This window comes from Pelophylax lessonae (assembly GCF_965119305.1).
Source record: "Pelophylax lessonae genome assembly, chromosome: 3".
Classification (NCBI taxonomy): domain Eukaryota; kingdom Metazoa; phylum Chordata; class Amphibia; order Anura; family Ranidae; genus Pelophylax; species Pelophylax lessonae.
Window position 1 is genome coordinate 56,740,980 of NC_138770.1, and position 16,647 is coordinate 56,757,626.

Genomic DNA, 16,647 nt, shown 5'->3' on the forward strand with positions numbered 1-16,647 from the left:
ACCCCCTCTCCTCCTACCGTGGTGGACCTAACAACAGCTAGGAAGAAGACGGACGCTTCATAACGGAAGATTGTCCTGGCTTTGAGCACTTTCCCAAGAAAAACAGCATTCTATTATAGAATATGGACTTTGATATTGTGATTGTATTCTATTTTTGTATGATTTGATGGTTGTAAAAAAAATAATAAAAAGAGATTTAAAAAAAAGAAAAGAAAGGAATGCAGAGGGAAGGAGGGAGGACATATCAGCTTCTGCATTCCTCTTGCCACTATGAAGCACCCATCTCCTTCCTAGCTGTTGTCAGATTCACTGCAGCAGGCGGGGAGGAGATGCAGTTCGGACCACATAACTAGGGTTAGGAAGAACCTAGCAACAAGGGACAAAGTACTATGTGTACCTTGTCCCATAGAGGACAGAACAGTAAAAAATATAATGATAGATCTTTTTTAAAGTCTCTCATTGTTCCTTCTTAACACAGGCTATGCTTGATGGACTCTTGCAGAGCTCTGGCACTTTGGCAATTGAGGTTCCAATGCTATCTCAGTCCTTATATTCCAAACCAGGACAATAAGGAAAGGTTTACTTGTATACTTCCGATTCAACCAGTCACATCTCTATATGTTGGGGACAGACACTCTTGTCTCCAGCAGTCAACTTCTTCTGGAATACTTCCCAGGAGGGGAGAGTCGTGCATCCTCCCATTGCCTAGGCACCGGGCCGGAGAGGAGAAACAGGTCTTCTTATAGTAACTCGGAAATCTGTACTAATGAGACGAAAATCGGACGTGCTTTGACGGTCGACAAAAATTTTATAGCCTGCACACCAGGATTTTTTCGGCCGAAAAGTCGGAGTCGGGTTGTCGGAAGCATCATACTAACAAGCCGAAAATCGGCAGATCGGTCGTCGGACAAAAATTCCTGGCCGAATATCCACTCGTGTGTATGGGCCTTTATTGTCCTCGGACCCTTAGGGGGGTCAGACAGTGGATAGTGGTAGTGGACATTTTTCAGGCATCAGTGGGACATAAAATCACCACATTTGGTATAAAGTGGAATAATAGTGCCCCATCGTTGGTATCATTGGGAGGAATAGTGCCCTATTGTTGGTGCCACTTGGCAGAATAGTGTCTTGTATCAGTGGGAGAATAGTGCCCCAAGGGCAAGCAAAGGGCCCCATCCAGCCCCTGACCTGCAGTGTGGAGACCACTGCCCTAGGCCCAAAGCATGGGGAGAGAAGACATTCTTATGCTTATACCCCCACAGGGCAAAAGCCAAGAAAGAACAGGGAAGGTCCCAGATATTTAACATTGCCCCAAGCAGCCATCACCAGTACCCCCACCCCACCCAAGCCCCGCTGATTGGCTAGGTCAGCCTTCCTCAACCAGGGTGCTGTGTGCAGATCGATCTTTTTAAAAGGAGATTCAGAAGAAACAAGGCCAACCCTAATATTTGAGATCAGTTGAATTATGGGGATATCCTGATCTATACCTTACTCTCCTCCCCATATTGTATTCTACAGTTTTACGATCAACCTGTTAATATTTTAAGCTTACTAGAGTGTCTGGCGCTCATCTTTAGTACAGTACACCCGGAGTAAAGAGCTACACTTGAGATGGATCATCTTGCCATGTAAGAGTGCTTAGGGCATTCGCATTGCAGCTGTTGGTCATCTGGAGGTCAATATTTGAGGCTCGTTACCAATGACTCTACGAGGGCATCTGCACATAGCTACAGTATGAAAAAAGAAATACGACTTGTATTTGTTGAGTGGACACCTATGCATGGTTCCACCGCTTGAGCTTTAATAATCAGCGTTTTGGGTCTCCTGGCCAACGGCATGTTAAGCAGCCCCTATTCTACCCAGAGACAAAAGCCGGAGAAGGTATTGAGAAAGTTGGAAAGTGTCAGCATGGATGAATTTACATGAGGGGTTTACATCATATGACATGGCCGGACTGATGAATGAGCCATGATAAAAGCTAATCGGCATTTCTTCTTTGGAAGCTTTTTCAAAGATCATTTTCGCTGTCTTTTGTCACGGAGCCAGCGATTAGACGTACCATTCCGCATTCATGTGCGTGCTTGAACTGATGGATGAAACCTCTGGATAATGATTCGGGACTAACGAGAGCAGCAACACCGCAGTCACGTTACAGAATTCATGCTGGTCTTAGTGATTTTCATTACCATGGTGCTTGTTGCTTGGTTGCCTTGCATAATGTGTCTGATGTCTAAACCAAGTCAGGTCAGCAAACAGTGTTCGTTCCATGATTCCTTCAACAAATCCATCCATCCTCCTTAAAGTGGACCGGTACTCCATTGCTACCTTGGAGCTATAGTATACTGGTGGTGCTGGGATTTTTAGCAGAAGAGTAACAGAATGAACTAAACAGTTACCTTCCGTGGAGAAGATGCCGATCCAGGCTTGTTTATTCTTTATCTGTCAATCATGACAAGAGCAACCAGGAAGGCCTACGTTAACATTTGAGGTCGACTATTAGGTGAATCTGTCTCACCCCAAAATAGAAGTAGCCGAGGCACACACTTTTAGTGTGACCCGGTCAAGTTTCTAAAACATTCCCAAAGGCAGATCCTGGGAATAGAAGAGGAATTATACTCACCTCCCTGGTGGCTTGTGTCTCTGTTCTTGTTCTTCTCTTTAGCATTCAAAACTTCTAGTAGGGCCAGGTGCCTATCACCCCTCTGCGTGCCATGCAGGGCCGGTGCTAGACTATTTGGCACCCTAGGCAAGACCAGATACTTGCACCCCCCTAAAAAAAACTGTACACATTGCCCCCTTCCTGTACATAATGACCCCCCCTTTTAACCCTACACTCCCCTTCCTGTATACACTGCCCCCCTTTAATCCTACACCCCCTTGCTGCACACACTGCCCCCCTTTAACCCTACACCCCCTTCATATACACACTTCCCCCTTTAACCCTCTTCACACCCCTTCATATACACACTACCTTCTTTTAACGCTACACACCCCTTCTTGTACACACTGCCCCTCCCTTCTTCCTGCACACACTGCCCTCCTTTAATGCTACACCCCCTTCCTGCACACACTGCCCCCCTTTAACCCACACCCCCCTTCATATACACACTGCCCCCCTTTAACCCTACATCCCCCCTTCATATACACACTACCTTCCTTTAATGCTACACATCCCTTCTTGTACACACTGCCCTTCTTTAATGCTACACCCCCATCCTGCACACACTGCCCCCCTTTAACCCTACACGCCCTTCATATACACATTGCCCCCCTTCAACCCTACGCACACCTTTCTATACACACTGCCCCCTTTAACCGTACACACCCCTTCATATAGAAAGTGCCGCCCTCTCTAGAGGTGACATCCACAGGGTATGAGGAGGTGACAGGAGAGGAATGTGGCACTGGCTATGGCTGCGCCCTAGGTGGCAGTGCGCCCTAGGCGGCCACCTAGTTTGCCTAGTGGAAGCACCGGCCCTGGTGCCATGATTCCTTTTTCTGATCTCCAACATCACTAGAGGACTTAGTGGAGGATGAAACCATGGCAGGGGACACTGGGATAGATAGATAGATAGATAGATAGATAGATAGATAGATAGATAGATAGATAGATAGATAGATAGATAGATAGATAGATAGATAGATAGATAGATAGATAGATAGATAGATAGATAGATAGATAGATAGATAGATACCTGCACTAGATAGATTACAATATCTATTTGCCTCCCACAATCACAATTAAAAAAAATAAATAAATAGATTTTATGGGGAATATTTTGAGAAAACAAACACAATGCAATCTCATCCTCGCCGCCATCGCCTGTCATCATGTAGCGGACAACGGGCCTGCAGCGGCTGACTGATCCCTGGCTAGAACCCCAGTAGAAGAACTGGTGGAGTGGAAGGAGAGTGTCCCGATGTGTCATACAGAAGATCTGGTTTCCAGCTTTGGGACAGCCATACAGTTCATTCCTCGTCCAGCTGGCTGAAGCAGAGACAATGGAACGCGAGAAATTCTTGCGAGAGGCTGAGTGCACTGAGTAACTCAATATCTGGATGATGACTCTCGCTCCCTTCACCAGGAAGAGAAAACACGATAAAAGGGCACCGGCTTGGCTATTTATAATGAGCTCAGCTCATCATGGTCTTGTAGATTTAGACAGTCACACCTTGGCATCTTAATCATTACATATTTAACGCCAAAACTTTTTTTTCCCATTTTGGACACAGTAGGGATCAGTTAATTTCACTGTTTTGTTTTTTGTTTTTGTCCCACAAGGGGAATTTTCCTTTACTTCCTGTCCTGTAGACCCAACAGGAAGTGAGATAAAACTCAACTGAGTTTAGCATTAAAGAGGTTGATCGGTATTTATAAAAAAAAAAAATCTACCATACCCATCACCAGCTCTTGCTGGCCCATATCAAAGTCTTACGTCTTACATGACGGAGATACCAGAATACAACAAAAGCAGAACTTTTAAGGTCCTATGGGAAGAAGATGAAACTTACAGTAGCTTAGGGTGCTGTTGATTTAAAACTTTTTAATGTCAGTGGGATAAGTCATTGGTTTAGAGGTCATGGAAGTCTCAAACACTTCACAATTTAATGTAAATGTGTCCTACATTACCATTAATGGAAACAGAATACTGTAAGGCAGTTATTCTTATCTATGATTCCTCAAGATGTTGCTAGGGGTTCCATAAGCTATACCTGATTGACCTTACATTTGATAGTGCTGGTACAGTTTTGAGATCAACAGCACTTGGCAGAGCCAGTGGCATGGCACCATTGCTCTTTTTAGCTTCCTGTAATTGGGGTTTTATGACAACCACTGACCACCAATGTAAGGGGCATTCTTCCCACTGACCACCAATGTAAGGAACATTCTTCCCACTGATTACCAATATAAGGGAACATTCTTTCCACTGATCACCAATAAAAGGCACATTCTTCCCACTGATCACCAATGTAAGGGGCATTCTTCCCACTGACCACCAATGTAAGGGGCATTCTTCCCACTGACCACCAATGTTAGGGGCATTCTTCCCACTGACCACCAATGTAAGGAACATTCTTCCCACTGACCACCAACGTAAGGGACATTCTTCCCACTGATTACCAATATAAGGAGCATTCTTCCCACTGACCACCAATATAAGGGAACATTCTTTCCACTGACCATCAATGTAAGGAGCATTCTTCCCACTAATCACCAATATAAGGGAACATTCTTCCCACTGACCACCAATGTAAGGAGCATTCTTCCCACTGATCACCAATGTAAGGAGCATTCTTCCCACTGATCACCAATGTAAGGGACATTCTTCCCACTGACCACCAACGTAAGGGACATTCTTCCCAATGATTACCAATATAAGGTACATTCTTCCCACTGATTACCAATATAAGGAGCATTCTTCCCACTGACCACCAATATAAGGGAACATTCTTTCCACTGACCATCAATGTAAGGAGCATTCTTCCCACTATTCACCAATGTAAGGGACATTCTTCACACTGACCATCAATGTAAGGAGCATTCTTCCCACTGACCACCAATATAAGGGAACATTCTTCCCACTGACCATCAATGTAAGGAGCATTCTTCCCACTGATCACCAATATAAGGGAACATTCTTCCCACTGATCACCAATGTAAGGAGCATTCTTCCCACTGATCACCAATGCAAGGGACATTCTTCCCACTGATCGCCAATGTAAGGGACATTCTTCCCACTGATCGCCAATGTAAGGAACATTCTTCCCACTGACCACCAATGTAAGGGACATTCTTCCCACTGATCACCAATTGAAGGGACATTCTTCCCACTGACCATCAATGTAAGGAACATTCTTCCCACTGATCACCAATATAAGGGACATTCTTCCCACTGACCACCAGTATAAGGAACATTCTTCTCACTGACCACCAATGTAAGGATCATTCTTCCTACTGATCACCAATGTAAGGAGCATTCTTCCCACTGATCACCAATGTAAGGGACATTCTTCCCACTGACCACCAATGTAAGGGACATTCTTCCCACTGATCACCAATATAAGGGACATTCTTCCCACTGACCACCAGTATAAGGAACATTCTTCTCACTGATCACCAATGTGAGAAGCATTTTGAGAAGCATTTTTCCCACTCATCCCAGATTAATTAGTTTAAGCATTGGGACCTGACATTTTTTTAAGGGTTCCTCTGTGGTAAAAACGTGGAGAAAGGTTGTCCTTAGATGTCCCTTGGTATTGAAAACACAAGATAGCAAAATAGCTGAAGTGCATTAAACCCCAACAATGAGCTTCTCTAATTTGTTTTCTTTTGACCTGTTAACTATTCAGTGAAATGTGTTCTTTTAAATCTGTTCGAAAAGTGCAAACAAATGCCTGCTGATCCTGCCAGAAATGTTTTAAACTCGTAACTTCCTGACCTCTCTGCTTGTGTTGCCTTTTATCAGTTATCACTGTTCTCCCTATGTTATGGCGATGAAAAGAGAGAGTGTTCTGTAGTCCTGCCCTAGGATGACAACACTGCATTGCAAAGAAGTCCACAAAAAAGCCTAAGGTGACAACAGTGCTCCCCCAAAGTTTCAGTGCGGTGGGTGCTGTTACCCTAGGATAGGAAGTGTGCAACCTTCAGGATCACCGAGCCAAAAATAAGGGATAAAAAGCCTGAACCAAAGAATTCTAATGCAGCAACCTCAAATGACTACTAAAGCCTCGTACACACGCGTCGAAATTCGGCCGGGAATTTTCGTCCGACGACCGATCCGCCGATTTTCGGCATGTTAGTATGATGCTTCCGACAACCGACTCTGATTTTCGGCCGAAAAAAATCTGGTGTGCAGGCAATAAATTTTTGTCCTCTGTCAAAACATGTCCGATTTTCGTGCAGTCAGTACTGATTTCGACAGGGAAAAATCTTATGAGCAAGACTGGGCATGCTCAGAGATGAAAGAACACAAAGAAAGCAATCCAACACATGACATCACTTCTGAAGTAGAATTTTGTCGTGCGGAAAAATTCGTGTGCAGTCTAGGCACATTCCAACCAACAAAACACCGCTCTGGACAAAAGATGGACGACCGGTCGGCGGAAATTCGTTGCGTGTGTACGAGGCTTTAGCTTGGGTTTAGATACAATTTAGGTTTCATGGGATTGGATACAATTTAAGAAGATCTCCTGGCAGAGAAGATGATGTGGTAGGGATGGAAGTTCAAAATAATATGCTATTTCCACTCCATGCTCCAGTCTTCTAATTGGCAGCTTTTCACCCTGGAGCACCTTCCTGCTCTTTATTGGACCTCTTGGGGGCTAAACACATAATAAAGCCCAAAAGAATGCTGAGCCTGGAGTACTGTTCGACTTGAACTTAGAAGATATAGAAAAAATATATATATTTAGCAAAGATGATCCGCCATATACTGGGACTTTAATGGCTCAAAAAGTATATAGGCCTAAAAATAGTAAAACATTTTTTGGAATCACATAAAATAGCAGTTAAAGACTTATTCACATAAGCATTTACATAGTAGAAATATGCAAGGGTACAATATACGTATACTTATTTATACATATTAAAGCATAGTCAGAATCACATAGAACATCCGAAGCACTTCAGAGACATTAGGCTCCTTCTTCAGGGATAGTTCTGTGAGCAGTACAAAGTAATTATGATAGTACCCAGGAAAAAGAGAATTTTTCTCATAACCCCAGAAGGGGAGAGATGGATAACTGTGACTTGAATCCAGTGTTGGGGGTAACTAGTTACAAAGTAACTGATTACAGTAACTACATTACTTTTTTTGGTAACTAAGTAAAGTAACTAGTTACAATACTAATATTGGTAACTACTCTACTTTACTAGGCTATAGGAGGTAACTACACTACTTTACTAGGCTATAGGAGGTAACTACACTACTTTACTAGGCTGTAGGAACGCGCTTTCCTGCGTTACCCAAGCCGTGCGATACAATCGTTATTTCGAAGAATAGAGAGGGATGAAGTTTATGACTTTTTGTTGCACTTTATGTTTTATTCTGTTTTTTCAGGTTTTGTTCTCATGTTTTCCAAAGCCTGTGTTTATACAATAAACTCTATGCAGAAAGAGTGTCATGTATCTTCTTCTACACGGTCAATTAAGAAAGAGGAAAGTAAAGTAATAAGTAGTGAAGTTACTTTTCAAATGCAGTAACTAGTAAAGTAATCTCATTACAATTTACAGAAGTAACTAGTAACTAGTAACTAGTTACATTTTTTGAGTAACTACCCCAACACTGCTTGAATCCAATTTCAAACCCCCTCGACAAGGAAAAAAAAGGGGAGAAATAGGAGGTGTGGGTTCCCAGGCCCGTAGGCCAGTTGATAGGCACTGAAATCCCCCTAACTGAAACATCCAAATTTTACGTCTCTAGATCCAAGTAGTATGATGAACAAATCTTCCTTAGGGGTCACAAAAGACTCCAAGCTTGCAGAAAAAGATAAAGATATCTTTCTCTCGATCTGTGCTTTCGGACTTACAAATCAGAGTTTCTTTCATATTCTCTAATATTGGAACATCTCAAAAAGCAGCAAGTGAATAACAAAATAAAATAGGACAAGTCTTACCTGATCTTGGGTCTCCAGCTTTATGTCTTCTTGAACTTGCTTGGCCATTGTGGTAGGTGCAGATGCAGTGCCACACTGGTCAATCTGCTCAGTCTTTTCCAGCTTGACTTTGACATCATCCAGGCTTAGGGCAGGAGACGGTTTCACCTCCTTCTCATCCTTGTCCAGTAGGTTACGAAGAAGCTGATCTTTGGAGTCCTTTTTCTTTTCATTGTAATGCTCCATCTTTATGTCCCCCGTGCTCCCCTGAGTCTGGCTATTGCTGGACCCAGAGCATTTCTTGTCATGATCTATAGACAAAGTACTTATATCCGAAGGGCTTCCCTCCTGAAGGAGCCGATGCAAAATCTTGTGTCTCTCGGTCAAGGAACTGTGAGAGGACGGACACGTTCCAGTCGCTGAACTCCCACAGCTTGAATTGGAAACAACAGGGCAAGTCAGTGGATCTCGGTAGGTTGGATCCCCGTCTCGCAACTTGCTTTCTGCAGTGGTTGCCAAGAGCTGAACAAGTTTTTGACTTGAGGCAGCCAATGAACTTTTAGCCTCACTGTCCCCAACCCGGCTGTCGCTGTTCTCCTTAGGCTCCATTTTTATGGGCTGCATACTGAGCCTTCCAGGGGAACTCTGTGAAGGGGGTTGCCGCAGAACAGGGGATGTTGTAGAAAAGGGATTGGAGGGGTTGCTAGGTCCATCGTTAATGGCCTGAACAGAGGGGTTCATTGGGTTATTAGAAAAGAGCCTAGGACTGTTATTGTTGTTGCATATCCCACTTGTCATGCCTGGGGAAGGTGAGGAATATCCTACAGGGGTCATAGGTCCTTCATTCAACATTGGCATGGAGTTTTGGGGAACATTGGAAAAAGATCTGTTGTTATTGTTGTTACAACCACCGCTCGACAAGCCAACAGGGGAGTGCATGGTAGGCATGGGTGGAGAAAAGGGATTACCTGAAACTCTAGGCCGGGACACCAGACCTGGACTACCCCGCGGCCTTGGAGACATGAACTGGGAAGGACTCATCCCAGGACTGCTCATGGGGGAACTGTTGAGGTTTAGGTTGTTACTATTCTGGGGTCCGGCCTGCCCCATATTTAAGGCCACATTGGTTCCAAGCTGACTTCCAGGAGAACATCCATAGTTAGCTTGGCTGGTGTTGGAACTGCTGATGTTATGGAAGCCGGTGACATGCTGTTGGTTTACGCTGGAGGTCAGCATGCTGCCACTGGATGGAGAGTTGGTAGAAGCGAAGGGCATCCCTGGCGCTGGCGAGATGGTAGAGTTGATCGAGGGACTGAGTCGCGGTAGTGACATTCCTGAGTTAGTGTTGTCTTGGGGGCAAAGAGAGTTTTGATCCCTAGCGACAAAAACAGAGTTTTCTATGGTTATTCTTTTAATAAATACTCCATATTATACAATACAGTATGTCTAAAATAAAAGGGGAAGTCAAGTCAGTAAGATAGGCATAGTTCTGTAAAGAAACCCATAGCACGTGCAAGGCACCAGAATAAAAACATACTGTAGTTCAGTTCAGAAAACCCATTTAACGTAACATAAAAATAAAAAAAGTTAAAATCATATCACCTCATCTTATCCTGTTTTTTGTTACAAACAATTTGCAGCTTAGGAACAGGGATGGCTGCAGTAGACTCTAATTGGGTACTTGATGTCAGGTGACACTGGGAGTAGATTGACTTTGCGAAACGCTAACAGTAAGCATGATGTAGGTAGATATTATACTGTCAGTCAGCCTCTATAGGCTGGAGGAGAGGCACTGATGCCATCACAGGGTTCCCTCTCCAATGTACACTCAAACATGGTGGTTGGTTTGGTCACATGCCCAACTAAGGGGTCCTGTGATGCTCCGAAAGGTTGCTTCTGCTGTAACAATGTGATCGCTGAATAAAGCTTTGGACCCATTCTGGAAATCCATGGTGTGCTGGTGATGTTTTCTCACTCAAATATGGTGGCACTTGATTTGTGATTTTAAAAAATGAATGTAATATGATATATTTATTAGAGTTGTTGGTTTGGCACTTTAAAAATCCCATCAACTGTTTTACTACTTTTTCCCCATTAAACAGTTGAATCTACTGTTGTTACCTTTTAGATATCGGTCATGTAGAGCAGGTATGAACAGAAGCAAGGAGAGGGGGTAGAGAGAGGAAAAAGAGCATAAGGATTAAGGAAAGCAATCAAAGAACGGCAAGGAAAAAAAGAGAAGGTCAGGAGGGGGAAAAGAGGGAAAAGGGAAGCGGGGTTTGAGGGGGGAAGAGAGAAACTAAGTAGCATGTAAAGCTGGCTATTGCTTCCAATGCTTCTGTCTATAGACCATTCTTGCTATGGTCTATAGACAGAGTACAGTACCTATATCCGAAAAGGCTTCCCTCTTGAAGTAGCTGATGCAAACTCTTGGTGTCTCTTGGTCAAGGAATTTTTTCGAGAAGAGGGACACGTTTCAGTCATTAAACTCCCACAGGTAGAATTAGAAATGGCCACGCAAAGTCAGTGGATCTGGGGAGGTTTAGTCCCCGTCTCACAATTTAAGCCTCGTACACACGCAACGATTATCGGCCGACCGATTGGCCGTCTTTTGTCCAGTGTTGTTGTGTGGGTTGAAATGTGCCTAGACTGCACACAAATTTTATTGGCCAACAAAAACCAACTTCAGAAGTGATGTCATGTTCTGGTTTACTTTCCGTGTGTTTTTTCTTCTCTGAGCATGCCCAGTCTTGCTCATCAAATTTTTGTCTGCCGAAATCTGTACTGACTGACGAGAAATCGGCCGTTCTGTTGACGGCCAAAGAAAATTTTATAGCATGCACACCAGATTTTGTTCGGCCGAAAAGTCGGAGTCGGTTGTCGGAAGCATCATACTAACAAGCCGACAATCGGCCGATCGGACGTTGGCCGAAAATTCACGGCCAACTATCGATGCGTGTGTACGAGGCATTACTCTCTGCAGTGACTGCCAAGAACTAAAGAAATTTTTGATATGAGGCAGCCAATGCATTTTAAGAATTGCTATCCCCAATAAATACTAATATCGTTCTCTTTAGGCTTCATTTTTATATGCTCTAAGCCTTCCAAGGCTTTAGGAAGGGACTTGTTATGAAACAGGAGATATTGTAGAAATGGGTTTGCAGGGGTTGTGAGGTCCATCATTAATGGCCTGATTGAAAAGATTAATAATGGCATTAGAAAGGAGCCTATGATTGGCTTTTTTGCATACCCCACCCTATGATGTCCACGGATGGTGAGACAAAATGCTACAGGGGGGGTCATAGCTCCTCCATCTAACATCGGTACAGAGTTTTGTAGAACACTGTTGGTACAACCACTGCCCAACACTCTAACACATGGGTGTCCAACCTTTTGGCTTCTCTGGGCCACATTGAGTGTAGAGAAATTTTCTCGGGCCTCATATAAAATATATACTATAGTTAAGGTATATAAGTAATAAAATGCCGCCACGCCCTTCCCGCGCCCCGCGTACTAATTTAACACAACTAGAGGATGATCAAATGAAATGCAATCAGTATACAGAGGTTTACTTCTTATGAGTGATAATAAAGGAACACTCTAACCACCATGACCACTTCAATGATTTGAAGTGGTCATGGTGGGAGGAGTCAGAAACACTGCACATGCTCCCCTCCCACCCCTCCCCTGTAAGGCAGCCTCTGCCTACCTTTAGTTGGAAGCTACTGTGGCCGTGCCCCCGACCTGACTTCCTTCCTCCCCAGCAAAAAAAAAATTGTCAGGTGGCAGTGGGCTGCATTGCCAGAGGTTCCGGGCCGCATGTGGCCCTTGGGCCGCAGGTTGGACATGCCTGCTCTAACAGGAGAGTCCATGGTAGGTATGGGTGATGAAAGTGGAGTAATTGGAACTCTAGGCTTGGACACCAGCCCTGGACTACCAAACGGCCTTGGAGACATGAACTTTGAAGGTTGGAGAAAAGACAGGAGAGGGAAAGGGGGAATAAAGGAAGAAAGAGGTGGAAGGAAGAAATCCTTTAAAAGAATGACTTAATAAAAAATAAGGACAGCGATTCATCCATCACCTTTCTATGATATGGATCCCCATAATGAAGGGCTGCATGTCTGGGCCCTGTGGGCAGCATAGTTTGCACTTTGTGTGCGCGCTCAACTCAGTGCCGTCACTCAAGGTGAACTTGTAAGAAGGGCTGCAGGCTGTCCCCCTCGTCATCACTGCGGACAATCACAAGACAGTTACATCATTTTTTTTTGTTTTCAATTTAGAAATCGATCAGTTTGCATTTTTATTCATACACAAAGCAATTGCGTTTTTAGGTCTACTATAACAGGGCTTGGCAGCGAAATGATTAAAATAATTAAAAAAATAATAAATAATAATAAAATAAATAAATAATAATAAAAAAATAAAAAATTACACATTCAATGCAGTCTGTCACTAGTAATAACACAGCAGTTTTATTTGAATGGATCTACTGGCAGGATCAATGGGTAATAAAACTACAGAGGTTTGTCAAAAACAAAAACTGCTGTGTTAATGCTAGTGACCTGTTTTGTTCATGGTTCAACTTTAAGGCTTTTTTAGTGCTGTGTGCCTCCATATTGCTTACTTAGGGGCTAATTTACTAAAGCCAAATTTTCAAAGTGCTGTTGCATTCTGCAAGTGCAGTAGCTCTCCAAAGCTTAATAAATAAGGAAAAGCTTCACTTTACAAAAAAATAGCCAATCACGTGCAAGGAAGATAAAAAACAGCATCTTTGCTTGCACATGATTGGATTATGGAAGTCAGCAGAGCTTCTGCTCATTTGCTAAGCTCTGCAAAACCGTGGCTTTAGTAATATCAACCCCCCTAGTATCATAGAGGAGATATCAGGCTTACCTTGTTGAATATGTAGGTTGGACTGTTTTTCCATACAGATCAATCAACAGCCCATTCTTTGGAGCTTCATTGTGACACCAATCCCATATAAAGGACGCTTGAATATCCAACTGCTTGCTGCTATCGGGTCCTGTGTGGCTAACTCACATTTGCAAGTTGACAGTTAACCCTCCCTGTAACCCTAACATTAACCCTCCCTGCAGGGCTGGCCCAAGACATTGTGCTGCCTGGGTCCAAGAATGAAATGCTGCCCCCACCTCCAAAAAAAATCAGGCCCACCAAAAGGCCCCCACAACCATTATATAAAAAATCTTGAAAATATTATATATACTGTTATCTTCTTCCATAACTCACAACCGGACCGGCCCACCAAACACCCCCTGTTTGTCCTCCTGTCACCCCTGTCTGTCCTCCTGTCACCCCTGTCTGTCCTCCTGAAACCTGTGTCACTCCTGTGTCTGCCGCACCCACCACCCTAGAAGATCCACGTTGCCCTGTGTGAGATGGAGTGCGCTGATGTCTGACGTCATTGCGCACACCACGATTACGTAAAGGATGTCCCCCCCTCCTCATACTCATCAGTTTGCACTATGGGCGGAAGTATGAGCTAGGGAAATGCCTCCCGTAATGCCCCTCAAACTGTTGACACACAAAACTGCTGGAAAAAATCTTGGAAGTCAATTTGCTGCCCCTCTCAAAGTTCTGCCTGGGTCAAATGGACCCATTGTAGGGCCGGCCCTGCCTCTATGTAACCCTAAGAGTTGGTTCACACTAAGGCGACACGACTCTGCAGGACTTCGGGGTCGACTTGTGCATTACCATGCACCACGACTTCGGAGCGACTTGCAGGGACTTCACATAATGGAAGTCTATGCAAGTCGCTCCGAGGTCGCCCCGAAGAAGTACAGGACCCTTTTTCTAAGTCGAAGCGACTTGTGTCGCTCCTATTAGAACGGGTCCTGTAGCGGTCAATGGACCGCGAGGGAGCGCGACTTGTCAGGCTGACAAGTCGCGCTAGTGTGAACTCCCTATTATCAGTTATCCCTAACACAAGCCTCCTGTAGCTCTAACACTAACTCACATTGTAATGCTAATCCTAACACTAACCTTTACACTAATCCTCCCTGAATCCCTCACATTAACCCCCCCTGTAACCCTAACAATAACCCTTCCTATCCACCCTAACAATAACCCTCTCTATAATCATAACCCTCCTAAATATAAACCTAACTCCCTTGTTTGCATACCTATCCCTCATGCACCAGGAGACCAACGCTTTCTGCTCCGGTGCCAGAATCTTTTGTTCCTTGTGGCAGGAATGCGGAATCACACATATGACTGAACAGAATCACAAACAATTTTTGGTGGATATACTGGTTCACATACATGTATTTCAACTGCATTTTCAGCTGCCCGCCCAGAGCTCAGCTTGAAACAACCTTGGAAGTGAACGGAACCTTCATCTGAAAGGCTCAGTTATGCCATGTTTGTATTTGGAGACCCCAACCCGAAGCAGACCCTGCACTCACCTTCTTGAAAGAGCTGTTTGGCATAGGATGGTTCAGTGCCCTGAGCTTGAAAGAAAGCATAGATACACTTCCTGACCAGGTCTTCCCAGCCCGTACTACCCGAGGCTCTCAGGGAACTCGTGTCAATAGAGATTATTTTACCTAAACAGAAAAAATAAAACAGACAAGAACTCCGTTACTGTAAGCTGTCCCGTAAGAAAACAGATATTTTTCTTTTAGAGAAGCCACCCTATTAAAAGCAACAAGCCCTGGAAAAATGACAAGATTGTCTTCCTTCATCAAACATAATCATACTTAATGTCAGGGATTTGGCCTCGGCCGGGAGGAAAGAACTCTAGATGCGGGGCAAGGTTTCCAAATCGAGTGTTTGCACAACCTCTTGTGCGCTCTGTCAAGGGGCCAATAAAAATAAATGGAGAGTGAAGTTGTTTGCCAGCACTCATCTTCATATGGCGCACGATCGTGTTATCAATTTGTCGTTTGTCGGCATCTTGTGTACGGCAGCCAGGAAAGGTGTGAAAGATGACACTTTGGATAGAATATAAATGTATTCCTGGTTTCTCCACATATAATCTTATCATTTTAATTTTTATTTGATTAGACTTTGTGCCTTCACAACCATATGTGTACCAATTTCGTATTTTATAGTCCTGAAGAAGGGGAAAATTTCTCCAGTTATTTTTGGTTGCGGTGGCTCCCTGCGTATTAATGGACCGACTGGGAATTCCCGTCGGGCCCTAGGATGGTTAGTGACCATGTGCCTTGCTAGCAAGTCACAATTGGCCCTATAGGTCTCCACACGAGTCCATTTTATATTGAAAATCTCTATACCTCCGAACCACGCTGGATATTTTATATTGTCTTATAGTGAAAAATTGCCGTAGCAGCTCTAGCAGTTTAATGGAACATGTTCTGGTCTCTGTCTGTCTCCTACATCATAACTTCAGTCATCAACCCCCATTGAATTTTCGGAAACCAAACTGATACCAGTACCAGACTGGCTGCAATCATCCCAGAGCCAACATTGGGCAAAGGTCTACAGGAGGTCCCCCCATGAAACTTGAAGAAACAGACCTTTCTCCTCTACACCCTTTCAAACCAGATCTATAAGCTTCCTCCCCAGAAATGACCATAATATATTGTACATCTCTTAGCTTGGTCTTCAAACAGACGTTCTCTTCTGCACCCTTCCAAACGAGAACTATAAGCTTCCTCCCCAGAGAGGACCACAATATGCATCTTCAACTGTGGTCTTCAAACAGACCATAATATATATCTCCTACCTTGGTTTTCAAAAAGACCTTCCCCTCTGCACCCTTCCCAGGGAGAGGTTTACGCTTGCTCCATAGAAAGGACCATTATATACATCTCCTGCTTTGGTTTTCAAACAGATGTTCCCCTCTGTACCCTTTCCAGGGAGAACAATAAGCTTCCTCCCCAGAAAGGACTATGATATAGGTATATTTCCTACCTTGGTTTTCAGGCAGACCTTCCCAGGGAGAACTATAAGCTTGATCCCTAGAAAGGACCATGATATACGGGAAGGTACATTTCCTACCTTGATTTTCAGGCAGACCTTCCAAGGGAGAACTATAAGCTTGATCTCCAGAAAGGACAACTATAATCTGCC

The 16,647-nt window shown here is 43.9% G+C and overlaps 1 protein-coding gene across 5 annotated transcripts in view; it reads right to left on the reverse strand.

Moving 5' to 3' along the window:
- NCOA1 (nuclear receptor coactivator 1) overlaps positions 1-16,647 on the reverse strand; it is a 755,746-nt gene that overhangs the window by 77,512 nt on the left and 661,587 nt on the right. For all 5 annotated transcript variants that reach the window (XM_082251137.1, XM_082251140.1, XM_082251139.1 and 2 more), the window contains 3 exons: positions 15,018-15,158; positions 12,677-12,824; positions 8,617-9,970 (listed from right to left, as the gene is read on the reverse strand). In XM_082251137.1, coding sequence (XP_082107263.1) covers positions 8,617-9,970; positions 12,677-12,824; positions 15,018-15,158 — 1,643 coding nt within the window. The remainder of the gene's footprint in view (positions 1-8,616; positions 9,971-12,676; positions 12,825-15,017; positions 15,159-16,647) is intronic.